This window comes from Agelaius phoeniceus, chromosome 23 (genome assembly GCF_051311805.1).
Source record: "Agelaius phoeniceus isolate bAgePho1 chromosome 23, bAgePho1.hap1, whole genome shotgun sequence".
NCBI classification, from domain to species: domain Eukaryota; kingdom Metazoa; phylum Chordata; class Aves; order Passeriformes; family Icteridae; genus Agelaius; species Agelaius phoeniceus.
In genome coordinates this window covers 6,465,217-6,492,248 of record NC_135287.1, presented here as the reverse complement: position 1 = coordinate 6,492,248, position 27,032 = coordinate 6,465,217, and the positions used below count along the sequence as shown (strand labels likewise).

Below are 27,032 nucleotides of genomic sequence, written 5' to 3'. Positions count from 1 at the left end.
GCAGGTACAGGTGTGCGTGTTTGTGTGCGTTCAACAGGCACAGCCTCCCCCAGCTCCTTCCCCCGCTCGGGAGGATCCTCTCGGCAGCAGAACGCGTCCTGCAGGCTCCGGTTGCACGGCCGGGCAGCAGCTGGGGACGCAGAGCCGCCAGATGTGTCCGGAGGCAGCACATCTGGTAAGAGCGCGGCTCCCGCAGTCCTGCCCGTGTTTGGGAAGCTGTGGGGGTGAGGGTGATCCTGCAGCCTCCGGCCGCTCTCCGATCGTGCTCGGGGAGCTGGCAGAGCCCGGTGCGGGTGCTCCTGGCAGAGCCCGGTGCGGGTGCTCCTGGCAGGCTCCAGCCGCTCTCCCGTCGTGCTCGGGGACCTGGCAGCGCTGGGTACGGGTTCCTCCAAGCCTCCAGCCGCTCTCCAATCCTGTTCGGGGAGCTGGCAGCGCCGGAGCGGGGCGGGACAGGGCAGGATGGCGTTGCAGGAAGTTCTGCCTGCGGAGCAGCCGCCTCCGCAGCGGAGCCGTGCCCGGGACAGGCACGGCGAGAGGCGGATGGGCAGCTCGGGGCTGCGCTCCCTGAGCCCGGCAGGCCGAGCACGGGCAGTTCCCGGCTGGAATCCTGCAGGACGAGGTAACCCCAGCCCCGGGCTCCGGCCCCTGCACCGCCACGGCCTCGCCATGAGCGGGGAGCCGGGAGGGCACAGGGGCCACCAGGACACGGGGGTCCCCAGGGGGGTCCCTGGAAGGGCTCAGCAGCGGAACGGCAGCTCGGGGCCCTCGGCTCGGCAGAGGGGCTGGGAACCGGGCATGGGACAGCGTGGGGTTGTTTCCTGCGGGGGCACCGAGGTCGGGACACCTGTGCTCAAGGTCAGCCCCTCTGCCCCCGCCCCTGTGCCTCAGTTTCTCCACCTGGATCACGTAAAAAGGGGCTGTAAACAGCGTGGCTTGTGGGACGTGAGAGTGAGTGAGCGAGTTGTCACCCTGCTCATCCCTTCCTCTCGGCTGGGGTTCACTTATATCTTTCTCCCCCGTGCCTCAGTTTCCCGGGATGCTGGGGGCTGTGAGCACCGCCCGGGCTCCTGAAGGATCGCCCTGCTGAGCCCTGCTGGGGCGGGAGCCTGAGTCAGCGCCAGCACAGCCGGTTCTGCCGGGCTGGACCACGCTGGGGCAGGTAAGGCTGGGCAGGGCTCTGCTGCACCACATCCCACAGCCCCCGTGCTCTGCTGAGCCCCCGGAGCCCCTCACCCGCCTGCCACACCCCTGTGTTTCAGGTGGAGGATGTCCCGGGCCATGCAGTGCCAGGGCTGCCTGCCCTGGGGCAGCTGGGCGCGGCTGCCGCGGTCCCTGGCAGGGACAAGGGGGACCCGCAGCGTGTCCGTGTGTGCTGCTGCCGTGCCAGGTGAGCCGGGCTCGGTGCCTCTGCGCTCAGCCCTGTCCCCCTTGAACATCCCTCCCCAGCTGGGCAGGGGTGGGGGCACCCTAGCGAGGTGTGGGGTTACCCTGCTGGGCTGGAGAAAGCCATCCCTGACCATGAGCATTCCTCCTCCCCACCAGGCGGTGCAGGCAGGAGTTTCCTCAGGAGCATCCTTGGCACAAGCAGCATCTCCCTCCCCAGGTACAGTCAGTGTCACATGGCTGGGGCTCTTTGTCACAGCACCCGGGTGGCTGAGCTGGCTGCCTTGGCACCAGGGACACTGCTTTGCTTCCAAACAAACACCCAGACCCACCTCCCTGCCTGCTCTGACTCCAGCCCACCTGCCCTGCCTCTCCACGGGTTTTCTGGGAATGCACAGCCTGTGGCTTGCTGACCTGCCTTCCCCTCCCAGCCGTGCCCCTGCCCTGGCCCTGCGCTCTGCCCTGGTGTGGGGGGAGGAAGGGCTGAGCTGGCTCCTCTCAGCACTTCCCACAGCCTGGCTGGGGATCTGCCCACCCTGACCCAGGTGGGGTTTGGGGCTGCTCCCTGTGGCACTCTCCCTCCTCCTGCAGGGGCTGTGTTCACTACCAGGGAGACTCCCAGGAGAAACCTGCCCAGCCCAGCTCCTCTCACCATGGTCAGTCCCAGCTGAGGAAAGTGGCCTTTTCTGGTGAGTTTGCAGCTCTGGTTTGGAGGGAGGGTCCTACACAGTGGGGTGGGGGCAGCTGCTGTCCTGGGCAGTGTGAGGGTTCCCCATAACTGGTGCTGTCCCCTCTCTGCAGTGGCTTGGGGCAGGCAACTTCCCCAGTGCCCTGCCATTGCACAACCCTTGTCATGTCCAGCACCTTCCTCCTTGCAGGTGCCATCAAGAAGCACCAGAAGAGCCTGTCTGCGTGGTTCAGCCACCAGCCCAATGAGGAGAGGCAGTTCGGCCCTTCCTTCTCTCTGGATGCCGTCCACGTGGACCCAGTGATCCGGGAGAGCTCCCTGGAGGAGATTCTGAAGCCCTCCCCTGATTTAACCATCCAGAACCAGCTCCAGCAGCCCTCCAGGAAGGTTATCAGCCTCCACAACCTGTTCGACGTGGACGCCTGCGGGCGGCAGGTGAAGAACGTGGTGCTCTACGGCACCGTGGGCACGGGCAAGAGCACCCTCATCAAGAAGATGGTGGTGGACTGGTGCCACGGCCGCCTGCCCCGCTTCCAGCTGGTCATCCCCTTCTCCTGCGAGGACCTGTCCCACAGCCATGCCCACGTGTCCCTGCGGCGCCTCGTCACCAAGAAGTACCAGCACCTCCGGGACGTGGTGCCGGTGCTGGAGGCTTCCAACCTCAGTGTGCTCTTCATCCTCAACGGCCTGGAGCGCCTCAACCTGGACTTCAGCCTGGCTGGCACGGAGCTGTGCTGTGACCCCAACGAGCCCGTGCCTCCCTCTGCCATCGTGGTCAACCTGCTGCGGAAATACCTCCTGCCCGAGGTCGGTGTTGTCCTGCTTTGTGCTGGGAGAAGGTTGGGGTGAGCCCTGAGGCATCACAGAGCTCTTGGGATCATTATTTGCAGTCCAGCTTGGCTGGGAGAGCAAGCAGGCAGCCTCTGTTCCTGGAGGAACTTGCTAAGGTGGCCTCATGTCACTGGTGGGATCTTTTGGGGGGTCTGGTAAGTAATGAAGGCTGTGATCTTCCAGATTTTATTTATGTCTAGGAGGTCTGGTAAGGTAAGGAAGGCTGTGATTTTCCAGATTTTATTTATGTCTTGGAGGCCTGGTGTGACCGTGTTCACAGGGGTCTGAGGATGAGGGAAGAGACGAGGATCTGACTCCATGTTTCAGAAGGCTTGATTTATTATTTTATGATATATATTATATTAAAACTATACTAAAAGAATAGAAGAAAGGATTTCATCAGAAGGCTAGCTAAGAATAGGAAAAAAAAAAAGAATGATAACAAAGGCTTGTGTCTCTGCTAGAGAGTCCGAGCCAGCTGGACTGTGATTGGCCATTAATTAGAAACAACCACATGAGACCAACCACAGATGCACCTGTTGCATTCCACAGCAGCAGATAACCATTGTTTGCATTTTGTTCCTGAGGCCTCTCAGCTTCTCAGGAGAAAAAATCCTAAGGAAAGAATTTTTCATAAAACACGTCTGTGACAGCCTGCTAAGGTAATAAAGGCTGTGATCTTCCAGACTTTATGTCTAGGAGGGAATGGGGGAAGTTCTTCTGTCCCCTCTGCCTGGGCCAGGTTTGATCGAGCACCTTTGTGAACCACACCCTGTGCATGGGGTTATCCTGGTGCCCCCCTCAGTGGGTTACACCCTGCTGGGCACCCCAGACTCACCCAGCCCTGTGTCCCCAGGCCAGCATCATCGTCACCACGCGCCCGTCTGCCGTGCGCCGCATCCCCGGCAAGTACGTGGGGCGCTACGCCGAGATCTGCGGCTTCTCCGACACCAACCTGCAGAAGCTCTACTTCCAGATGCGCCTCAGCCAGCCCGGCTGCTCTGGGGAGGAAAGCCAGCAGCGCCACTCGGCAGAGCAGGAGAACCTGGTGGAGATGCTGTCGAGGAACTTGGAGCGCCACAACCAAATAACGGCCGCCTGCTTCTTGCCGTCCTACTGCTGGCTGGTGTGCACCACCCTGCACTTCCTCTACTTCACCAGGGCGGTTCCTCCCAGCCAGACCCTCACTGGTATCTACACCAGCTTCCTGAGGCTCAACTTCAGCGGGGAGGTGCTGGACAGCACCGACCCCACCCACATCTCCATGATGAAGTACGTGGCCAAGACAGTGGGCAAGCTGGCCTACGAGGGGGTGATGTCCCGCAAGACCTGCTTCTCAGAGGAGGACCTGCGGCACTGCTTCGAGGTGGAGATGAAGACTGAAAGCGAGCTCAACCTCCTGGAGGTTTTCCGCAGCGATGTGTTCCGCTTCTTCCTGAGCCCGTGCGTGCAGCCGGGCAAGGAGCACACCTTTGTCTTCACCATCCCCGCCATGCAGGAGTACCTGGCAGCCCTGTACGTGGTGCTGGGCGAGAAGAAGACCCTGGTGCAGAGAGTGGGGAAGGAGCTGTCAGAGGTCCTCGGGAAGGTCAGCGAAGACGTGGCTGTGGTTGTGAACATCATCTCCAAGGTGCTGCCCCTGCGCTTCCTCCCCGTGCTCTTCAACCTCCTCAAGATCTTCCCTCGCTACTTCTCCCGGGTGGGCGGCAAGGACAGGGATACCATTGCCCACACCATGGCAGAGGAGCTGTTCAAGGAGGAGGATTACTACAATGATGATGTCTTGGACCAGATCAACTCCAGCATCCTGGGCGTGGAGGGCCCCATGCGCCACCCCGATGAGGCCCCGGATGATGAGGTCTTCGAGCTCTTCCCCATTTTCATGGGTGGGATCCTGTCCCGCCGCAACCGCGCCATCCTGGAGCAGCTGGGCTGCTCCATCAAGAACCTGGCAGCCTTCGAGATTGCCAAGGCCATGAAGAAGACGGTGATCAGGAAGGGCCGCAGGGGCCTGCCCCCCTCGGAGCTCATGGACTACCTGTTCTTCCTGCACGAGTTCCAGAACGAGCGCTTCACGGCCGAGGCCATCCTCTCCCTCCGTGCCGTCAACCTCTCCTCCGTCAAGATGACCCCTCTCAAGTGCTCTGTGCTGGCATCTGTCATGAGCACCACGTGTCACGAGGTGGAGGAGCTGAACCTGACCTCCTGCAACCTGGACAGCGGCAGCTTGAGGACCCTCTTCCCTGTCCTGCTGCGATGCAAAGCTCTCCAGTGAGTACCACCTCCTCCTGCCTTTGGGCACTGCTCAAAAATCGGGTTTTTTCTCACCTCTGCCCATCACAGGGATGCTTTAGGAGCCCAGGTATGGAAAACTTAGGAAAGGGCATGTTTATTCCCAGTGCAGACCTAGGGAACTACAGCTTCCAACATGCAACACTCCTTGAGCAGCCTTTCTAGGGCACTGCATGCTGGGATTTGCAGTCCCAGCTCACCCTCCCGCAGGAATTTTTGGGGAGTTCCCTGCAGCTGGTACAGGCTGGGCGGGCTGCCAGCTGTCCTGACAGACCCGAGTCCCTACGGGAAGTTACCCGGCATCCCCGTGTCGTTAGCTCTGTGAGGAGTTTGCAGTCCCAGAGGTGGGAGTCTGGGCTGTGCAGATGTTCCCACAGACGTTCCAGAACGTTTGTGGAGCTGCAGGTCTTCCTGCTGCCCAGGTGGTGGCGAGACGTGCTCAGCACAGATGGATCGGGCTGTGCAGCTGGGCTGTGCCGCACTTCCTTCCTCCAGATGCTCAGGAGGGCTTGATGGAGCCCTGATCCCTCCTCTGACCTTCGCCCACCTCCTGAAGACTCCGCCATCCCCTTCCCCTTGCCCCGCTCCTGCTGGCACCGGCTCTGCTGGCTCATGCTCGGGTGCGGTGTCACTGTGCTCCCTTTGGGAGAGGAAACCTGGAGTGGCCTAGTTTGGGGAGCCCAGGGAGGATGGTGATGGGCAAAATGGAGCGGGCAGGGCTGCCAGGCTCCCAGGTAACAGCCATTTTGTTCCTGTCACACCCGTGTCTTGCTCTGCACCAGTCTGCAGCTCAACAGCCTGGGCTCCGAAGCCTGCAAGGAAATCCGTGACCTGCTCCTGCATGACAAGTGTGTGGTGAGCAGCCTGCGGTGAGTACGGCCCCCGCCCTGCATGACACTGCCACTGCTGTCCCCCACGTGCCGGGGCACTCCCTGAGCTCCGTGTCCCACAGGCTGGCCAACAACCCCGTGGGGGAGCAGGGCGCTTGCTACCTGGCCGAGGCGCTGGCCGGCAACCGCTCCCTGACACAGCTGTCCCTGCTGCACACCTCGCTGGGGGACCCCGGCGCTGAGGCCATCGCCCAGCACCTGGCCCAGAACCAGCACCTGCAGGAGCTCAACCTGGGCTACAACTCCCTGACGGACACGGCGGCCCTGCGCGTGGTGGAGGTGGCCAAGAGGCACGAGACGCTGGACAAAGTGCAGTGAGTCCACTCTGCTGCGCCCCTGCCCTTTTACCCACACAGCATCCCTGCCCTGCGTGCCTCTGTCCTTCCCCTCAGCCCTCACCAGCATCTCCTGCTGCTTTCCCAGTCTCTACTTCAACGACATCAGCGAGGATGGCAAGAGGGCTCTTGACTCCCTGCGCATGGACCGGGATGGCGTCAGGGCTCTGGTTTTCCTCACGGCGGGCACCGACGTCTCCGATTACTGGTCCCACATCCTGAACGTGGTGCAGAGGAACCTGCCCTTCTGGGACCGCGAGCGGGTCCAGCAGCACCTCACCCTCCTCCTGCAGGACCTGGAGAGCAGCCGCAGCCAGACTGCCAATCCCTGGAGGAAAGCCAAATTCCTGCGAGTCGAGAGCGAGGTCAAGAAAATGCTGGGGAAACTGCAGGATGGGAGCCTCTAACCTGCTGCCCATCCACCAGCCAGGGGTGGGGCAGTGGAGTGTGCCCAGCAGCACGTTCCCTGCACCCTCACCCACCTGGAGATGCTGGCTGGATGGTGCTGTCAAAGGTGCTGGGTGTGTGGGGCTCAGCCTTATCTGCAGTGTGGGAATGGGACAGAAACCAGGCCAGGAGCAAATGGGACTTGTTCTTCTGGGCTTGTGGAAAGCCAGCCCCTGCACCCCAGCCAGAGTGCTGGCAGGGAGCAGGATTGGGGCTTGTCTGTGAATCTTTTGGGAGCATTAAAGTGCACCTCTCTATTTCCACTGAAGCACACTAGTACCAAGACTTGATCTCCTCTTCGGGCCCTTCCTGGGGAGGAATGTGGAGCAGCTGGAGTGGAGGGTTCTGCCTTTCCCCATCTCCCAGCACTGGCATGGAGCAGCCCACCTCTGCTCCAGTGCTGAACCAGTCATTCTCCCCTCACTGTGTGTCCCCCTGGAAGCCACCAGGAGCTGTCCCCAAGCTGGGTGTCCCGGGGTGCTGGTCCCTGCTCCCAGCTCTGGCTGGCAGTGCCAGGGGCTGGGAGGGCAGGGGAAACTCGAGGCTGTTTAACCATTAAACCTGGGGCGTCTTGGGAGAGGCGGGGACACTTCCCTGCCACTTCACCCTGTACCTTGCTCCCTCTGGCAATCCCTGCAGCCATGAAGCAAACAAAAGGTATGTGCCTGCTGGGGAATCCTCTGCAGACCCTTCCCCACACACACAGGCCCTGCTGCCAGGTGGAGCAAGGCAATGTCAGAGCCCAGGCAGCCCATGGAAGGAGCCAGAGGCATGCAGGAAAATGTCTCCTTGTGGGGATGCTGGGGAGGCATCCCCTCTCCCTGGGTTTGGGGTTCCTTGTGCCCAAAGAGGAGTGGAGGGGTTTGATGGGGGGGTGTGTGACAGGGAAGGTCTCTGTTTCATTCTCCTGGCTCCAGCAGCTCCCTGGGGTCCTGGTGAACCTTCTCAGCCCTCACTGAAGAGCCCTGTAGACCCCCAGGACTGAGCCCAAGTGCTTGGCCCCTCTTTGCCCCAGCAGTGAGTGCCCGTGGGACCTGAGCAGCAGGTCCTGCTGTTGGGAAGGCAGGAGGACAGTGGTGGCAGGGCCAAGGGACAACCTGTGCTGAGAGACAGAGGGGCTTGGGAGCTGTGTGGGCTTGGCAAACCCCCTCACCTGCATGGCAGGCTCAGCCTGTGAGTGCTCCAGAGTGTGGGGTCTGCTCCCAGCCCACCACCTCCCGTGCTGACCTCTCCTCTCCCTCTGCAGGACTCGAGGGAGACAAGATGTCCATCATGTAAGTGCTGATCTCCCCTTGACCAGGGGCTTTCTGGGGCCCAGGAGAGACTTGGGGAATGGCCCAAGAGGGAAATCTTGTCTGTCTTTCCCCAAGGAAAAAGGAGGCACAGGCCCCACTTGGCCCTTTCTGGGAGGAACAAGCTCCCCAAAGCAGGGGGAGGCAGGGACAAGGCCACCCTGCACTAACGTGGCCTCTCCTGCCCTTTATCATTTCAGAAAATTTGAATTTAACCCCAAAGTTGGGATCGACAACCCAGCCTTGACCCTGACTGAGGACACGGGTAAATACACGCCCTCATCTCCCAGGGTGTCCCTGTGTGTGCAGGGGGCTGTGGCACCAGGGTGTCCCTGTGTGTGCAGGGGGCTGTGGCACCTGGGTGTCCTTGTGTCTGCAGGGGGCTGTGGCACCAGGGTGTCCTTGTGTCTGCAGGGGGCTGTGACACCTGGGCACTGCTGGGGTCCTGAGCTCTCTGCCACACTGGGGACCTGTGGGAGGTGAACACAGGAGGGATGAGCAGACCCCCAGCCCAGGATGGGGTGCAGAACTTGTGTGAGGATCCCTGCAGGGCTCTGCTCACGGGCTGTGCCCCCACACAGATGGTGAGGGCATGGGGGAGCCCCGCTTCTACCTGCTGACCAAGGAGAGCACAGAGACCTTCGGCTTCTGCCTGCACGAGGAGCTGGGCTGCCAGGGCCACATCATCCGGCAGATTGAGCTGGGGGGGGTGGCCCAGCGCAGGGGGCTGCAGGACGGGGACCGCCTGCTCCAGGTCAATGGCCACTTCGTGGACCACATGGACCACCTCAGGGTAAGCTGGGAGCAGCCCATGGGAACACCTGGGTCCCTGGGATCCCAAATTCCTGATCCCTGATTCCCATGGGAACGCCTGGGTCCCTGGGATCCCTGATTCCTCATTCCCATGGGAACGCCTGGGTCCCTGGGATCCCTGATTCCCATGGGAACACCTGAGTCCCTGGGATCCCAAATTCCTGATCCCTGATTCCCATGGGAACGCCTGGGTCCTGCCCAGCCAGGGGCGCAGAGGATGCATGATTCAGCTTGGACTTGAAGCAATGAACTTTTTTTTGCATTGTTTTTGCATTTTCTTATATTGTAAGATTGTTTTAGTGATATGATAGAATTTGATGTTCTACAGGGGAAGAATTTCCCTGATCATTCCACATCAGCACTTGATTGAGGTTTTGATTGGCAACAGATAACCTCTCAAGTGTTTGTTCTTTCCTCTGCATGGGCCCAGCAGACAAAATTACAAACACTTTTCTTTTTAATTTTATTAAAATAAAAAGGGTGATATTTCACAGACATGTTTTTAAAAAATCCTTTCCTTAGGATTTTTTTCTCCTGAGAAGCTGGGAGTCCTCAGGAACAAAATGCAAACAATGGTTATCTGCTGCTGTGGAATGCAACAGGTGGATCTGGGATTGGTCTCATGTGGTTGTTTCTAATTAATGGCCAATCACAGTCCAGCTGGCTTGGACTGTCTCGGTCAGTCACAAACCTTTGTTATCATTCCTTTTCTATTCTTAGCCAGCCTTCTGAGGAAATCCTTTCTTCTATTCTTTTAGCATAGTTTTAATATAATAAATATCATAAAATAATAAATCAAGCCTTCTGAAACATGGAGTCAACATTCTCATCTCTTCCCTCATCCCGGGACCCCCACAAACACCACCACATGCATGAGCCCTGCTGACCCCTGGGACCCCAGCCCATCAGAGGGTTCCTGCTGAGGGCTCCTGGGTCCTTCCAGGTGGTGCAGAAGATCAAGGCCAGTGGGAACCAGGTCCTGCTGGCAGTGCTGGATGGTGACTCCTACGAAGCAGCCAAAGCCCTGGGCAGGGACCTGTCCCAGATGCTGCCCGAGGACATCCGCCCGCGCCTCTGCCACGTCACCAGGGACAAAAGCGGCTTTGGCTTCAGCGTGTCGTGTCCAGAAGGTAAAGCAGGATGCTGCCACCATGAGCCCCCCTATTGTAGCGCCTCACTCACCCCAAAATGCCCCTTCTGCTCCTCCTGCAGGCACCAAGGGCACCTTCCAGCTGTCGGTGCTGCAGGATGGGCCAGCGGACAGAGCGGGGGTGCCACCGGGCTGCTGGCTGCTGGAGCTCAACGGGGACAGCGTCAAGAGCTACTCCCACACCCAGCTCACCAGAAAGGTGCCTGCTCCTGGCATGGGGGGTGAGGGATGGGGCTGAGAATGTCACTGAGCACCTGTGCTTCCCATCCAGCTCAAGCAGAGCGGCAACAAGGTGACACTGCTGGTGGCCTCCAGCGCCGTGGAGGAGTTCTACCGCCTGCGGGGCCTGCGGGTCACGGCTGCCTTGGCTGACACCTCCAGGCTCCCCTTCAAGGTCCGGGAGCTGCACCTGGTGAAGGGTCCTGCTGGCTACGGGTTCCTGCTCAAGGAGGATGACTGCAGCTCGGGAGGAGTAGGTGAGAGGGCTGAGAGGGGCAGTTTGTACCTGAGCAAGGCATTTCTGAGGGTTGGGAAGAGCTGACAGCTCTGTGCCTGCAATAGGACCCTGTCCCCACCTGCACACAGGGGTCAGCAGAGCCAGTTCCCCTCTGTGAGTCTCTGCCCCCTCCCTGTGCTGTGGCAGGCCAGTTCCTGTGGGACGTGGATGCGGGGCTGCCAGCAGAGCAGGCAGGGATGAGGGAAGGGGACCGTGTGCTGGCCGTGAACGGGGAGAGCATCGAGGGGCTGGACCACGAGCAGACCGTGCACAGGATCCGCGCCCGGGAGGATCAGGTGACGCTGCTGGTCATCGACCCCGCTGGGGACGAGTTCTACCACTCGGTAGGTCCTGGGGGCACGCCCCTGCTCTGGCTGGGGAGCCCTGGGGTGCTGTGAGGCTGCACAATGGGATGGGTGTCCCCCACAGGGGCTGTGTGTCCACCCCTCTCCTGCTCTTCCAGATCGGGCTGTCCCCCCTGCAGTTCTTTGGGGACGGTGACCCCGCCTCAGGCTCCTGCACGCCCTCCCTGCCCTCTCGCAGTGGCTCCCCTGCACTCTGTGACGTTGAGGTGGCACCCAAGGGACCCGTGTCCTGGCTGATGGCTGCTGCCAACAGCATAGAGATCATACAGGTAACTCCTCAGGGCAGTGCTCACAGCCCGGCAGGGCTCTGAGTGCTGCCACCCTCCTATTCTGCCCATCCTAACGTTTCCTGGCATCTGTGGTGCTGCCAGAAGGAGGCTGTGTGGTCCCCTGGCCACAGGGGCAGGCACAAAGACCCCTCCAACCTGTGTCCCCGCAGAGCCAGCGCCAGGAGGAGCACACAAAGCTGTGCCAGGCATTCTAACAGCCCAGGAGCCTCTGGACAGGCTCTCCCACACAGCACCTGCACCCAGGCCACGTGCAGCCCCTCGGGGCTCAGCACTGCTCAGCATGGACCCTGCACACGCAGCTCCTGTGTCTCCATGCCTGGCTCACAGCACGGCACTCCCAGGGACTCGTCTCTGCTCACCCAGGCTGCCTCAGAGCTTTTATCAACCACAGTGGCAGCTGCTCCTAACCTGACCACAGAGCTGTGTCTTTGCCTGCCCAGCTACCTCCAGGGATTCCTCAGGACATTGCACTGAAGCCCTTGCCCAGCTCCAGGCTCTGGGAGTTCCCAGGAGAGCTGAGGCACTGCCCTCTGCACCATGACCCAGGGGACTCGAGGGTTGGCTCAGATCTGCACGTGCATGGACATCTCTCCTGTGCTGCTCCTCTCATCCCCTCTCTGAAGCCAGCACCACCTTGCTCCTGCACCACCTTTTTGGGGTGATTAAAGGACAAATCCACGCTGCTGTTTGTGTGGGTGATGTTATGGACAGCACTGTGACTGGGCAGCACATCCCAGGGCCAGACCCATCCTCTCTTCCCAAGCCTGGCGTTGGGCAGTGGATGTAGGAAGCTCTCCAGGTGTGCTGCTGGGAGGGTGAGGGCTGAGAGCCATCCTGAGAGCCCCTGGGCACTGCACCTGCAGGAATCTGACAGAAGACTCCTGCAGGCATCCCTTGTGCTCCACAGCAAGGGTTTTTCCTGAGGGTTCCCCTTGCAGGTGACACATCAGGAGCATCCTCAGGGTTCCCCTTGAAGGTGACACATCAGGAGCATCCTCAGGGTTCCCCTTGCAGGTGACACATCAGGAGCATCCTCAGGGTTCCCCTTGCAGGTGACGCATCAGGAGCATCCTCAGGGTTCCCCTTGCAGGTGACACATCTGTTCCTGCCCTGCCAGGGCGGTGGCAGTGCTGGAGGAGGGTGGCAGGGGGGGATCCCAGAGGGGAAATTTCACCTCTCTGCCGAGCGTGGGAGAGTGAAAACGAGCACAGAGTTTTGCATGTGGCCAAGAACCACAAACCTCTGGCTGAGGTTTTACCTCGGCCCCTTCTCGAGCGTGAACAGAAGCACCACACCGGAGTCCCTGCCTCTGTGTCCTCTGAGCTCAGTGCAGGCAGCTGGGGTGCAAAAAGTCCTTGTCCAGAGCTTTTGGGAGCTGACAGCTCGGGAGGGAGCAGGGCTGGCCAGCTGCAGGCTGGTTTGGGGGTGAGCAGTCAAGGGAGAGGTGGGAAAAGCGTGGCTGGGAGCCCCCAGCAGCACCAAGGTGTAGGGTCCCTGCATCAGCCCCAAGTGAAACCCTCCCAAGAGTCCCAGGTGAGACAGTCACAACAGTCTCAAGCAAAATCAACCTTTGCTTGAAGTCTCACAGCCCCAGCTCGGGGTGAATCATGCCCAGAGAAGCAGATAGTCAGGAATGCAATTACTCAAGCGTGTTCCCTGATCTCTTTGGATCAGAGCCATGGTGATTTTTGTACTTGGCTCTCACAAAGGCAGTGTTGCCCTCCCCAGTTCTCTCCCCAGGTACTTGTGGTAGCGTGGAGCTGGCCAGGGCACCTGCTGGTGGTCAACCCTGCTTGACTATTAGCCAGAATCCATTAGCACCTAATGGGAAAAGCCTCAGGAACACGGCCTCAATAAACGTTGACATATTTGAGGTCAATATAATCCTTAGGAAAATTTGCCCCGGTAATTAAAGCCAGACAAGGAGTTGCCTGTCTCAGAAATATTTACCAAGCTTTACCAAAGGCAATAAAATAAAGGCAGAGAGTTTTATAACCAATCCATGCTGGGCTCCCTTGTTGTGTTTAGTGCTGCTTCCTGCTGTGCTGTCCATTTGGCTCCTCAGCAAGTGGGTGCCACAGGGGAGGCAAAGCTCCCTGGAGGAGGCTGGATCCAGAGGTTGAGGCTGTGCTGTCCAACCTCCAGGCCCGAGTTTGGGGTGCTCATGTTCCCCAAACTGCTGTGGGCAAACCCAGTTTGCCTTTGCCTGGTTTCCTGTCGCAGCCCCTGTAGTACCAGCCACAGCTGGTTTTTGCAAAAGGATGTGTTCTTCTGCCTGGAGAGGAGATGAAAAGAGGATCTGAAGGCAGCAAAGAAACAGAACTCAACTGACTTTCAAGCCCATGTTGTAATTTTTAAAAAAGTTTGGTGGTGTCAGCTCTGACAACCTCACTCCTTACTTAGTTCCCTTTAGATTCCCTGCTCCCCTCTTCTCTCCCTGGTCCCTTTTCACTCCCTGGTTCCCTTTTCTTTCCCTTGCCTCCTTTTAACCACTGGTTCTCTTTTCTCCCCCTGATCCCTTTTTCTCTCTCTGGTTCCCTTTTCTCTCCCTTGCCTCCTTTTGACCCCCTGGTTCTCTTCTCTCTCCCAGGTCCTCTTTTCTCCCCTGGTTCCTTTTCTCTCCCTGGTCTGCTTTTCACTGCCCCATCCCCTTTTCTCTCCCTGTTGCTCTCACTGCCCGGCTCCTGCTCCTTCTCCCGTTGGAGCCGGGATGCCAGGAACGGGGACTCAGCCCCGGTGGGCTCTGCCTCCCCTGCTTTGCGGGGAGAGGCCTCAGGTACCTGCCAGGTGCACCGGACGCTCTCCCGTTGCCATCCCCTCCCCGCCGTGGGGACGCCGGTGCCGCTCCTGCCTCGGGCACATCCCTCTGCGGGAATGGCGGTGTGCAGCGCCGCTTCCCCGCGTCGGGGCCGTTCTTAGAAAAGGGAACGCGTGTCCGGGAAAGGGGAAGCGATGCGGTTGCGCAAGCCGGGCACGGGAAGGGCCGCGAAGACCGCGGGTCCCTCCCGGGGGCGGCGGGGCGAGCGCGGCCCCCGCGTTCCCATGGCGACCGCGCCCCGCCCCGCTCCGCCCGCACCAAGCATGGCCACCGCTCCGCCCTCACGCCGCCACAGTGCGCATGCGCTTCACTCCGCGACCAATCAGCGCCGGCTCCACCCCGGAGGAGGAGGCGTGGCCGGGCGCGCGGGGGGGCGGGCGGCCAATCAGCGCCGGCGAGGAGGGCGGGGCCTCGCTGGAACCGGGCGCCGCCGCCGCCGCCACCGCCCACGGCCGCCGCCGCCGCCCTGCCCGGCCCGGCCCGGCCCGGAGCGCCCTCAGCCCGGTCCCCTCCAGGGCCGCGGCCCCGGTGCCGGACGGGCCCCACGGGCCGGCTGTGGGCGCCCCCATGTCGGCGCCGCTGAAGAAGGGCCCCGGCGGGCTCATCGGGCTGATGAAGGACGCGTTCCAGCCGCACCACCACCACCTCGGGCCGCACCAGCCCGGCGCCGTGGACAAGAAGATGGTGGAGAAGTGCTGGAAGCTCATGGATAAGGTGGGGAGGGCGCTGGGGTGGCTGTGGCACAGGGCTGGCCTGGGGGGTTCGAGGCTCTGGGGTCAGGGGGGATCTGGGATGAGCCTGGAATTTTGGAGTTGGCTGGGCTGGGAGAGAGGGGTCTGGGGCTCCAGGGGGGATATTTGGGGGGTTCAGAGGTGCCTGGGCACAGAATGGGGTGCAGCGCTGTGGGGGAAGGATGTGGTGAGCGTGGAGTGACAGGACAAGGGGGAATGGCTTGGCACTGATGGAAGGGAGGCTTAGATCGATATTGGGAATTAGGAATTGTGCCCTGGGAGGGTGGGCAGGCCTGGCACAGGGTGCCAGAGCAGCTGTGGCTGCCCCTGGATGTGCCCAAGGCCAGGCTGGACAGGGCTGGAAGCACCCTGGGGTAGTGGAAGGTGTCCCTGCCAGGGACAAGATGGAATTTGAGGTCCTTCCAACCCCAACCTTCCTGTGATTCCATGTGGAACCTGGTGGAGAGGTGAGCCATGGAGGAGAGGCAGCCCTGGAATGGGATGCCAGGATGGGAAGGCGTGGAGGGAGATCAGCAGCTCTGCAAAGAACAAGGTGGAGGAAGAGGGGGCACTTTGGAATGGAGGATTTGGAGCTGCCTGAGAGGATCTGGGATGCTTCCCCAGGGCAATGGTCACAGCCCTAAGGGCTGCCAGAGCTCAGCATTTGGACACAGGGATTGTTGGGGTGTCCTGTGCAGGGCCAGGAGTTGCACTGGATGATGGGTCCCTTCCAAGCCAGGATTTTCTGTGATTTCTGTATTAATCATATGCATGTATAGATAATTCCAGTCCTGTAGGTGCTGGGCTGGGCACTGGTGGTGCTGGGAAGAGGTAGGGGCTGGTGGGGAGCTGCAGGTGGTGACAGCAGCAGGACAAGGAAGAAGTCCAGGGTTTGCTCCTTGGAAGCAAATAGAGCCTGGTGTGTGGGTAGTGGATGGTGAAGCTTTGTGGCAGGCCAGGTTATTCACTTTTGGAATGAACAGGAATGTGTTGCTGCACTCAGGGCAAAACCTTTTCCTTAAAACTGAGGAAAAACTGTAAAAGCCTGAATAAACCCTTGTGCAATAAGTAGTTAGAGGAAGATAAAGTATCAAGTGGTGTTTAACAAGAAAAACTTGTGGCGTGGGAGCTGGAAAGGCCTTCTTCCAGCCCCACACCTTTAGGAGGGGCTCTCTGGGGTCATTAAGACTCTCCACTCCTCCTCCTCCTCCTTTTCAAATGCCAGGAAATGGCTCTTGCCGGGGGCAGGACACCAGACCTTTTGGCCTGTTGGTGTGATGGGATATTTGATTTACTGGCCTGCCTAGGTGTGCTGGTCAGTCCAGGGTTTCCAGAAACGCTGGGGGGTTGTCAGGGAACGATCAAGTGAGTGAAAGCAGGCGCACAGAAGTAGGCACAACATAAAAATCGAACATTTTGGTGGAATTTTCATTGATAATTACTATTCAGCCCTGAAATCAAGGCTAGGCTTGGCATGCTGCAGTCTGAAATGTGCAGTGCATTTATGACACTGAGTTTAGGGCCCTACAAGTGGTGTAGAGTAAGAGCATCACCCAAGTTGCCCCCAGGCCTTGGGGACTGTCACCTGGCCACCTCCTTCCCCTCTGGGAGCAGAGCAGGCAGGGATTTTGGGCATCCCTCATCCAATTGCCCCTCAGGCTTGTGCATTTTCCTTCTCTTTCCCCTGCATTGTTTATCCATGCAGTGTCTGAACCTCCTGCAGTAAGTGCTAAAAGCAGGCAGAGCAAATGACTTCTTTAAAGGAGTATTAAATTCTGTTCCTGCCAAGAAATCACTCTGTGTTGGCTGGCTCAACAGAAGGCAGGGTTTATGGTTGTGCCTTGCTGTGCCTGTGATGAGCTTTGATCACCTACAGAGACTGGGCCAGAGGAAAAAAACCCTTTTGAGAGGTGCCATTGGCTCTGTTACAGACTCTGAGGGCCAAGCACAAGTGCTGATGTAGGAAAGGCAGCTTGGGCATGGAAACAGGACCCTAAATAAGTGTAAGCTGTAAGAATGCTTATTTTCATCTATAGAATGTGTAGATATAGATGGCAACTTGTGTTTGAGCTCATAACCTGCTCTGCTCAAAGGAAAAGATTAGCCTGAAAAAAAGCTGATTATTGTGGCATTTTAAAATGGAGCAGGATGTTTTTTTGGGGGGGAATTTCACAGCTTTAGGTCTTTGTAGCAGGTTGGGTGTGTTCTCTCTCCACTGACAGAAAAGCCAGGGCTGCTGCTGTATTTGTCACAAGTTACATCAACCTCTTTTGACTCCAGGTTTACTCACAGGCAGCATCCAGAAGCTCTCAGGCTTGAAGTCTTGTTCAGTCTGATTTGTACAAAAGGAGAGATCTGGCTCTGAAAAGCCTTTCAGATTTCAGTTAGATTTCAGCTGTACTTATGCACACTCAAAGAGCACATCTGAATTAAAATCTCTTTAGCAGTGTAGCAAAAGCCCAGAGAAACTCCTGGTGAGGAGTGCTAAATGAATGGAAGGTGTTGAGAATGGGTTAGGTTTCTGGGCCAGGAACATGAAATTCCAGGTGCAGATAAAAACCTGCTTGTGTGCATGTTGAATAGATGATGTTTTTGCCTCTCAGAGCTGCGTGCTGTGTCTGTGTGGGTACACTACACTCACGACCTCATTTGTTAGTCTGCATAATTAGCTGCTGTTGTCAAAGCATTCGTGCATCTCTGCTTTGGGATGTGACTGATGAATTTCCTATGCAAGTTGATTCTTGTCCAAATATTTTCCCTGTAATGCTCTCCTTAGGCTGCCTGACATATTTATGTCTTTCAGATTCTTTCATTTGAAGCCCTAATTTTTTTGTCAGTGCCATTCCTCCCACAGCTACACGTGGTCACACAGAGCCTGGACATAAAATAGCCCTTCCCACCCCGTTGGATGTTCCCCTTCAGCTGAACGAGGTGATATTTCTGCATTTCTCTGCAGAGCAGAGATGAAATGCAGCCCCCTGGCTGGAGTTCACTGCTGTGGGTGGTATTTGAGGAATAGGTGGGTTAGTCATGAGCTGCTTGGGATGGAGCAGAGTGGAATAAATGTGGGAAGGCACAGAGGAGGAAGAGGAGCTTTGAGATAAAGCTTCCCTAAAGGGTTTCCTGATACCATTCAGTCCCTAGAACTGATATAGAGAAGTGCCACTGAAGGTCACCTTCATTGTGGGGGGAAGAAAGGCCAAGCACAAATCTAGCAAGAGATAAGAGATGTTTGAATAGGTTTTGTTTTGCTGTTGGCTTGCACTGGAATGCACTGGATCTCAGTGCAGTTAGCTGTTCAGCTGCTAAAGGAAGGAAAAAATGAGTTTTCAGAACTGCCCTGGGAGGGGAAATCTTACCTGGGAGTAGCCCCTGGATGCTCGTCAGGCTTGGGACTCTTAAATCCAGAATTAGTCAAGGCAAGCTGCAGATTGTTGAGGGGAAAGATTCAATTCCAGGCCTCAAAGATGTAGATGAGATTATTTTTCCTAGAATGAGTACATAACAGATTCTTTCCTCAAAGCTCAGTTGGGGAATTGATTTTCGACTTGCATTTGGAAAATGGAAATGGGTGAAGTCAATTTTCAGGTTCTTCACAGGCCTACCTCTCTTCATGCTGAGCTTTATTGCTGTGTCTGAAAACCCAAAAATATCTCCCTAAATGGTTTGTTCCTCAGAGAACACAACACGAGCCAGGCAAATTTTGGATGATAATTTAAAACCATGGATTGCTTCTGTTCGTTGCCATCACACCTAAACAAAAAAATATTTTTCTGCTTTTTGCTCAATTTCCTTCCACGTTGCTGGTCCCTGTGGAAGGCTGCTGAGGGGCAGCTGTTCCCAGGGCTGGGAACATTCCTTTGGATGTTGTCATGATGCTGCAAGTGCACACGTAGAGAAACAAGGAAAATGCCACAAAATGCTTTTGTTGCTGCTGTGTTGTAAGAACCCCAAGTTTGCTCATGAGGCAGCAGTTCTTAGTTATGCAGTTTTGTTTAACTGCTCATCTTAGCTCATTTTAGTCTGCTTGGTAAATAAAGAAGCTGATTTGATAATAAAATCCCAGCAGTTTTGACCTTTCTGTTAACTGTTTGAGGTATTTACTTCTTGGGAAGCATTTTACAGGGGCTCTGAGAGTGAGCAGTTTGCAGAACTCTCTGCTGCTGTGGGGGAATTGTTTTGATTGATATCAAAGTCTGAAATGCAGCAGGTCTGCTGCTCCCATAGCTGGGTAATTTCAAAGTGTAACAGCCAAATTGTTCTCTATTTCCAGCAGGCTGAGGGAAGTGCAGGCTCTGCTTGCTTCATGTGGCTTCCTCCTCTGAGCTGACTGTGTTTGTTAACGTTTTAAACCCACTGTATAATAAACAATTTCTGCTGAAAAGGTTTTGCTGCCCAGAGCACAGCTCAGCTGGGTCTGAGGAGCAGATTTAGAACCTATTCATGCTCGTAGTGGAACTATTTTTTTTTTTTTTCAGGGGACAAATGTGTTGACTCAATTTGTTGATATGGTTCAGTGTACAATGTTCACAGGCTCCAAGGAAGCAGCAGTTGAGGCATCAGCATCAATTGACTAAATCAGCTGTCTGGCCATCCATCTCTTTATCTTAAGGCCTTGGCAGCCTCCTCAAAATGGAGGGAAAGTTTTAGTGGTTTGTTTTTCCCATGTATTCTTGCAGAGGCTTTTTTAGGTGTTTATTTTTTTTTGCCAGCAGTCTGATTTTTCTGGTTGGAGTTTTGATACACTGTGTGCCTTTCTCTTGGCTGAAATTGAACCTTTCTCAGGTCAGCTCTTGGTACAGGCACTGCTGTAAGTCAGATAAAATTGGAGGTGTCACTTCACAAGGTTGCTTTTTGCACTTACCCTAAATGGCAAAGTGAAAAGCTAAAGCAGTGTTTCAGAAGGAATGACTCTGTTTACCATCTATATTTAAGGGAAGTAGGTATTTAGGCCTGCACTGTACGGAACTGCTCAATTCCTCTTGAAGGTTTCACAAGGTTTTGTGGAAATGAGATGCTGCAAAAGGATGTTAAACTGTTCTTTTGCTTTTTCTTATCCACTTTACTTAAGTTCTGCATTCTGCACTGTTTGATATCTGTAATTTCCTCAGTGACATGAGTTTAGACCTCATTTATATGCAGGGTGTTAAGCAGCCAGACAATATTCATTATAGTGAAAAACTTTAGCAAAGTGTAGCTACATTTTGTGCTCAGGTTTGCTGGAAATCACAGAATACAGAAGTGTCAGACTGCTGCTTCTTACCTTGTAAACTTGATCCACAACTGACCTCACAACTCTAACTCCAGCCCTTTCTAGAACTGAAAGTTCACTACTTAGTTTTTTCAAGTGGCTGCTTTGCCATTAACTCTCCCTTTAATTCTCTGAGTTTAGATAATGGAAACATTTGGCTATGGCGGATGGTGAAGTGGCTTCCTTTCCCCTCCCCTGTCACATAAATTTATTATCATGAGTTTCATCAGTCCACATGCACTTCAGCCCAGAAATTGCATTCTTTTATGGTGGCTGGGCTCAGTATCTGGAGAAAAGGAGGCTCAGGGGAGACCTGATCACTCTAGAACTCCCTGAAAGTTCTGGTGAGCTGGGGGTTGGGCTCTGCTCCCAGGATGAGAGGAAAGGACCTCAAGCTGCACCAGGGAAGGTTCAGGTGGGACATCAGGAGGAATTTCTCCATGGAAAGGATGGTCAGGCTTTAGAAGGGACTGCCCAAGGAGGTGGTATCCAAGGAATGCCAGATGTGGGTGCTCTGGTTGGATTGGTGAGGTGGGGACCAGGTTGAACTCGATCTCTGAGGTTTTTTCCAGCCTCAGTGATTCTGGGATTCTGTGGTTCCATCTGGACTTGTCCCACAAATGCGATTTGTTGCAGCAGATGAGTTTGTGAGTTGTGTTTGACCCCTGATCCTGCACCTCTCCTGGAGTTTTCACAGAGCTGCTTTCTCCAATCCCTCAGGTGGTACGTCTGTGCCAAAACCCCAAGCTGGCCCTGAAGAACAGCCCTCCCTACATCCTGGACCTGCTGCCTGACACCTACCAGCACCTGCGCACCATCCTGTCCCGCTACGAGGGCAAGATGGAGACCCTGGGCGAGAACGAGTACTTCAGGGTCTTCATGGAGAACCTGATGAAAAAAACCAAGCAGACCATCAGCCTCTTCAAGGAGGGCAAGGAAAGGATGTACGAGGAGAACTCCCAGCCTAGGTAATGGAGAGAAAGGGGTTCAGGTGTTTATTGGAGGAATTAAATGCGTTGGAAGCTTTGTGTTTAAGGCAGATCTGTTGTCAGCTCGTCTTTCATTTTGTACAAAGGCATAGCTGAGGTCAAGGGGCATCTTCAAGTTGAACAGCATTAAAAAAGGGATAGGTGGAGGTAGAAACTGAATATAAGGTTCTCTTGAGCAAAATAGTATGAACTTAATGTACCTAGAAGGTGTTTCCTCATCCAGCTTTAAGAAAAGGAAAGACAAAGTGAATGAAGAGTAGAGTAAAGCTCTGGGAAAGATGAACCTTACACATTTGTGCAAGGTCTAACAGGAGAGATATCTGAGGCATACATTTGTAACACTAAACTCATTTCAGGTTTTTGGAGTAGATGTTGAATTTCAAAAAAAAAAAAAAAGGTGGAAAAAATGTGAAAACCACCCAGTGGCTGAACATAATTGCCCTGGGGAGAATGTGGTTAACGGCCTGGCAACAGCCTGGAAGTACTGGAGGGGGGAGAAGTGTTGGCACATGTTTCTGGTTTAATATTGAACTCTGTGGAGCATATTCCATGATATTGAGCTCCAAGCAAAGGCTGTGACAGTGGCTCCAGAAGGCATTGCTGGTGCTGCTTGCCTTGCTGCTGCCTGTGTTGAAGAATGGGTTAAGAAATGGAAGTTTCTTTCTGGAGTGCTGTTAACTGTGTGTGTATTGTGATCTGTCATCAATCTGGAGCATCTGATGGGTAAATGGTGGCTGTGTCAGTCATGAATCCAAAATCCCACCTCCAGTGCCTTGGTTTTTCAGAGAGGAGCAAAGAGAAGTAATTCCAGGGGGTTAATCATCCTAGTTGGTTTGTAATCCAACTAATTGACTGGAGGGAGCAGGGGAAATCCAGATTGATAGATGGGAATGTCAGGGCTGCAGCAGAGGCTGCTGTTCTCACAGCAGGCACAGGAGTCCTGGGGGAATTGCTAATTGTCCCATTTATGAATAAACAGCTTTAGCAGGGAAGGAACTGTGGGGAGACTCGTGTTAAGCACAAGCATTAAAACAGCATCACATCCTGGCCACTCTCATGGCATCTTCCTCTGCTTCTGCACAGCCCAGGAAGCAGCAGTGGCTGTTTGCTCCTAGAGGGGTAACACCAGAGAGCCTTTTCCTTGTGCTGAGCTTGGGAACATTCTCAATTCTTTAATTTGCCACAAAAAAGGACAAGAGCAGAGCAGCCAGTGCCTGTGATTTGTGTACCAGCTCAAGAGATACCTACACAAAGAATGAGGATTTTGGTTTAGGGGATTCTGTTAAATGCTGCATGGCCAGTGCCAGATTCCATGGTTGTGGGAGCTCTTGGAACCCAATACTTCTATTTGTTAATTAAATTAAATTAATTTAATTTGTTAATTAAATTAAATTAATTCCTGCTATAAATGCACCCATAGATATAAAATATGTATACTATAAATGCAGAAATTTATATCTATACCTATAGATATCAAATATATATACTAATCTAAAGGGAAGAAACTGAAATTTTCTCACCTTGCTAGGAGCTGAAGAAAAATACTAATCTTTTTTAGTTAGAATCAATACATTCAAAATTAATAATAATTTATTAATACACTAATAAATTCAAACACTTCAAGTGTGGGAGAAGCTTTCTGGAAGGTGGTTAGCAGTCTGTAAAGCAAACAAATAGAACCTGAATCTGGTATTCACTGGGAATGTACTCATGGCAGTGGGTATATGTGTGTATATATATATATATGTATATGTATATATAAATATAAAAATATATAAATATATAAATATATAAATATAAATATATGTTTTAATTATTATATATATATATATATATATATATATATATATATATATATATTTAAAATCTAGTTTGCTCTTGATCTCATGCAGGTTTGTGGCCATTAGTCTGCAGTGTTTTCAGAACAGGACTTTAAAAGTTAAATGTGTTGTTTTGACTTTTCTGACTTTTTTGTCCCTGTTGTTCTTGAAGCTTTTTCCCTCCTCTCTTCCAGACTTTGCATTCATTTTGCTTCCTGTTGTGTATGACCTTATTTTCTCCCCCAAATGGCTCCTGGTGTAGAGCAAAAGGCACAATTTTGACATCTGCATAAGCAGTGTGAAAGGTGCAGTTTGCTCCTCCAGCCCAGTCCTGAAAAATGACTGGAGTAGGATCAGAACTGCCCTGAGCACTTGAGCATCCCCCCCTATTCCTGTTATTTCCAACTTGCTCTTTGTGTACTTCCCCTCAGACATTTGGGAGGTCTCTGTGGCTCTGTGGTGTCGGTGTACAGTGGTTCAGACTAGAAATATATAAATTAACCATGCTTGTACCTCTCCTGCCTTCAACTCACGCTGTGATTTTTGTCAGGAGAGCTCACTTGTTCTGTTAGGAGAGCTTTCAGGATGCTATTTAAATTCTGCTTTAGCTCACTTCCATGTCTGTTTAAAAATTCATGCTGCTGAGGGTGCTTTTAAAGCTCTGTGTGCATTTCCTGACTGATAGGTAGGAGCAGTAACTTCTGGCTACTGTTTAAAAGTGAATTTTAGCCGGTAGATCAAATGCAACTTGGTAACTTTGGGGTTTTTATTAGAGATACTGTGTTGCTCCTCTGAGTTTTGATAGCTAAAAGTAACATCTGCAGGCTTGGAAACAAGTAGTGTTTGTAGTTAATAATTGTGGGTATTTTGTTGTACGCTTGTAATAAGGTAAAGGCAAAAGATCCAATGATTTGTTGGCTGTGTGCAGTAATTCGAAATTCTGAGGGTTGAGCACATTTCCAGAGATGCTGCTTCCTTTTATTTATAGATTCAGTGGTAAATAAGTGACTTCTCTATTGGGAACTTCCTCAGTTTCCTTTTTAATAGCAACAAAAAGATGAAATAAACATTTTCCCCTGCAATGTGATGGTTGCACTGCTTGGCAGTGCTGTTCTTACTCTGAACATGCTGAACCTGCCTCAGGTCTCCATTTCAGTTTCATTTAGAAGCTTGGTGGGTTTGCTGGACTATTTTTTTTTTCTGTTTCCATTGCAGGAAGCTTTTACTTCTCAGCCCTCTTGCTTGCACAGAAGAGCTGCAATTTGTCAGCTTTCCACACTACATAAATTACTTCTTGCAGCAGTGGTTTTGCAGTTGTGTAAATAGATTATACTTGACATGGCAGGAGTGAAAAATAGCTTGTTGATCAGGAGACAGGTAGAGGAATTGTCTGTTCCTTGGGAAAGGATTAATTAGGCTGAAGAGTCCATTTTTCACCAAAGAATCAAATTTACTAATTATGTTAAACTAGTCTATAAGGAGGGAAAATTCAGAGAGGTTATTTTCTAAATAAAATCAGAGCACTGCAAATGTTTCCACATTAGAACACAGCTATGGAAGCTGCAGGGTGAGTGAGGAGAAAAAATTTCTCAGGATATGGACTGGATGTTTAAGGAGTGGCACAAGATATTTTTCTAGTTCAGCTGTGGGAAACAAATTGTTAACAAAGCCAGTTAAAATAGAAATATATCTGTAAAGAAAATGGGGTTAAGCAGGGAATACAATAAACTTTTTCCATGGAGCATGGAGGTGAAAAAAAGCTTTGGGAAGCTGGTCCATGTTTAATTGTTCTTCTGACAAGAGCTTAGGGGATGCTGGCTCAGCAGGATTTCATATTCTTCTCCAGCTCCAATGTTAAGACTCACTAATTTACACAGGAAAAAGCTACCAGTGTTTAATGTCTCCTGGAAATGACCATGAATATCTCTGAAGGGGAAGGAAATGCATGAAGAATGACTTGGAGAAATAAAAAAAAAAAAAAGGAAAAGGTTGGAATTTAAAGAGGAAAAAGTTGGAAAACACTTGTGTTAAACCCTGAACCAGAAAACCCTCTGGGACGAGGGGGGCTGGGGCTCTAATCTCATCTTTGAGACCTCTTGCACACATTCCTGCCCAGGGAAAAGGAGACAGTGCAAAATGTGGAGCTCAAAATGGTGTGTGTGAGTCCTCTTTCTGTCACTTCCTTCTAATACTGCAGCACTTTTTTTTTTTTTTTTTTTTTAAACAAAACCCACTAGTGTGAAGTCTACATCTGCATTTAAATTAGAACATCTTAAAGAAAAGAACAGGCTCCAAAGCTGCCCACAAGAAAGGTTTCCTTGCCAGGCTCCAGCATATGAACACTAACTAACTGCTTATTACCCAAGAAGAAATTCATTATCATGCAAATGTTGTTGGAGGGGAGGAATGTGAATTATTTCTTTCTAATTTGGTTTTAAATTGCAGTTTAGGTGATAGTTTTGGAACTTAAGTAACACTTAGCATAATTGGCTTAAGCTTGCATTCATTCTACTTTTCTTTCTGTCTAAAATTGGACCAACCGTCTTGAAAATCAATTTGTGGACAAATGCAAGATTTCAGATGATTGCATAATAAGGAAGGAAGATTTTCATTCTTCTTTCCTCTCCGAGCCTATAAAACTGGAGAGTTTTATGGGAGGCTGTGGACTCACTGTTGTGGGTGGAATTACAAGCATTGGTTCATTTGTAGTAATTATCATTGGAAATGTGATGGATTTCTCCATGCTGGCAAAAATCTGCTGCTGCTGCTGCTACTTGGCAGCTGTACCGTGTCCATTGGGGGCTTGGCAGGGGTGCTGAGGGCTGGGATGCCACATTTGGGATTTCTGGGGTTGGATTTTAGCCCATCCCACCCCCTGCCATAGGCAGGAACACCTCCCACTGTCCCAGGTTGTTCCTTGGGCACTCCCAGGGATGGCAGCTGAGCCAGGGCCTGCCCACCCTGAAATAAAGAATATTTTTCCTTAGAACAAAGATATTTTAAATATCTACTCTGAACCTGCCCTAGCTCCTTGTCCTGATACCACTTGATATCCAGTTTTGAGATGGTGAAAATGAATCATGAAATATGGGATGTTCCTTGATTTGGAGTCAGGGTTTTTGTGCTGTTTTTCTCTTTAACTACTGCAAATAGCCCTTGAAATACAAATTTTTATTCCAGTGCAGAGAGCCCAAATTTAGGCAGAATGAGAAGTGTCCTGAGTAGTAGGTTTGTTGTGTAATCCCCTGAATCTGCTTGGCTGGGGTGCTGAGGGCTGGGATGCCACATTTGGGATTTCTGGGGTTGGATTTTAGCCCATCCCACCCCCTGCCATAGGCAGGAACACCTCCCACTGTCCCAGGTTGTTCCTTGGGCACTCCCAGGGATGGCAGCTGAGCCAGGGCCTGCCCACCCTGAAATAAAGAATATTTTTCCTTAGAACAAAGATATTTTAAATATCTACTCTGAACCTGCCCCAGCTCCTTGACAATCCCACTTGGTATCCAGTTTTGAGATGGTGAAAATGAATCATGAAATATGGGATGTTCCTTGATTTGGAGTCAGGGCTTTTGGGCTCTGTTTTTCTCTTTAACTACTGCAAATAGCCCCTGAAATACAAATTTTTATTCCAGTGCAGAGAGCCCAAAATTAGGTATAATGAGAAGTGTCCTGAGCAGTAAGCTTGTTGTGTAATCCCCTGAATCTGGTAAAATAAATGAATCTGTTACCTAAGTGAGAGTTTTATCCTTTAGCTTCTCAGTCCTCTGAATATGTGCTGAACTCTTTAAAGGCTGTTAATAATACCAAATGTATTCCTCTCTTTAAAGCATAATCTCTAAAATTTAAATTTTAGAGGTGGATTTTTAGCTTCTTAACAGCGAAAAAATAACGTAACACCAACACTTGTGCCAAAAAGAATAATTCCAGATCCTTTAAAGGTCAGTGGGTTTGGTCCTTGTGGTCAGCACAGTGGCCTGGTGTTCTTTCTGCTTCCCATCAGTCACAGCCATACTGATAGGAATATATGATGGTTTTGGGTGGTTTTTGTGTTTTGTGTTACCTTTTGAAGTGAGGGGCAGGCTCTGCTCACAGAACTCAAGGTGTTAAAATATATTTATGTGACCTGAAAAGTGCCAGGGTTCAGCAGAGCC

General features: G+C 52.9%; 2 protein-coding genes and 1 long non-coding RNA gene across 5 annotated transcripts in view; 2 read left to right on the top strand and 1 right to left on the bottom strand.

Annotated features, from left to right (window-relative positions):
• Positions 1-602: 602 nt before the first annotated feature.
• Positions 603-8,815, top strand: NLRX1 (NLR family member X1). 3 transcript variants are annotated; one of them, XR_013185073.1, is made up of 13 exons: positions 603-619; positions 1,028-1,159; positions 1,260-1,387; positions 1,543-1,603; positions 1,975-2,072; positions 2,262-2,878; positions 3,759-5,173; positions 5,977-6,063; positions 6,147-6,398; positions 6,508-6,784; positions 8,113-8,140; positions 8,359-8,423; positions 8,740-8,815. XR_013185073.1 is itself a non-coding variant. In XM_077190065.1 (11 exons), exons 3-11 carry the CDS (start codon positions 1,267-1,269, stop codon positions 8,149-8,151), a joined length of 2,967 nt encoding a protein of 988 aa, XP_077046180.1. In that variant the 5' UTR covers positions 603-619; positions 1,028-1,159; positions 1,260-1,266; the 3' UTR covers positions 8,152-8,329. The 3 variants fall into 3 exon arrangements, 2 of the variants coding, with proteins under 2 accessions (XP_077046180.1, XP_077046179.1); XM_077190065.1 differs by lacking the exons at positions 8,359-8,423; positions 8,740-8,815 and having other exon boundaries at positions 8,113-8,329; XM_077190064.1 differs by lacking the exons at positions 8,113-8,140; positions 8,359-8,423; positions 8,740-8,815 and having other exon boundaries at positions 6,508-7,134.
• A 4,384-nt stretch (positions 8,816-13,199) lies between these two features.
• Positions 13,200-14,335, bottom strand: LOC143695652 (uncharacterized). The gene is made up of 2 exons (XR_013185074.1): positions 14,053-14,335; positions 13,200-13,547 (listed from the first exon to the last, which is right to left on the bottom strand). It is a non-coding gene; the product is annotated as an uncharacterized LOC143695652 (long non-coding RNA).
• Positions 14,336-14,491: 156 nt separating this feature from the next.
• Positions 14,492-27,032, top strand: part of CBL (Cbl proto-oncogene) — a 36,712-nt gene continuing 24,171 nt past the window's right edge. The window contains exons 1-2 of the mRNA XM_054647511.2: positions 14,492-14,804; positions 20,793-21,040. Coding sequence (XP_054503486.2) covers positions 14,658-14,804; positions 20,793-21,040 — 395 coding nt within the window. The 5' untranslated portion in view covers positions 14,492-14,657. The remainder of the gene's footprint in view (positions 14,805-20,792; positions 21,041-27,032) is intronic.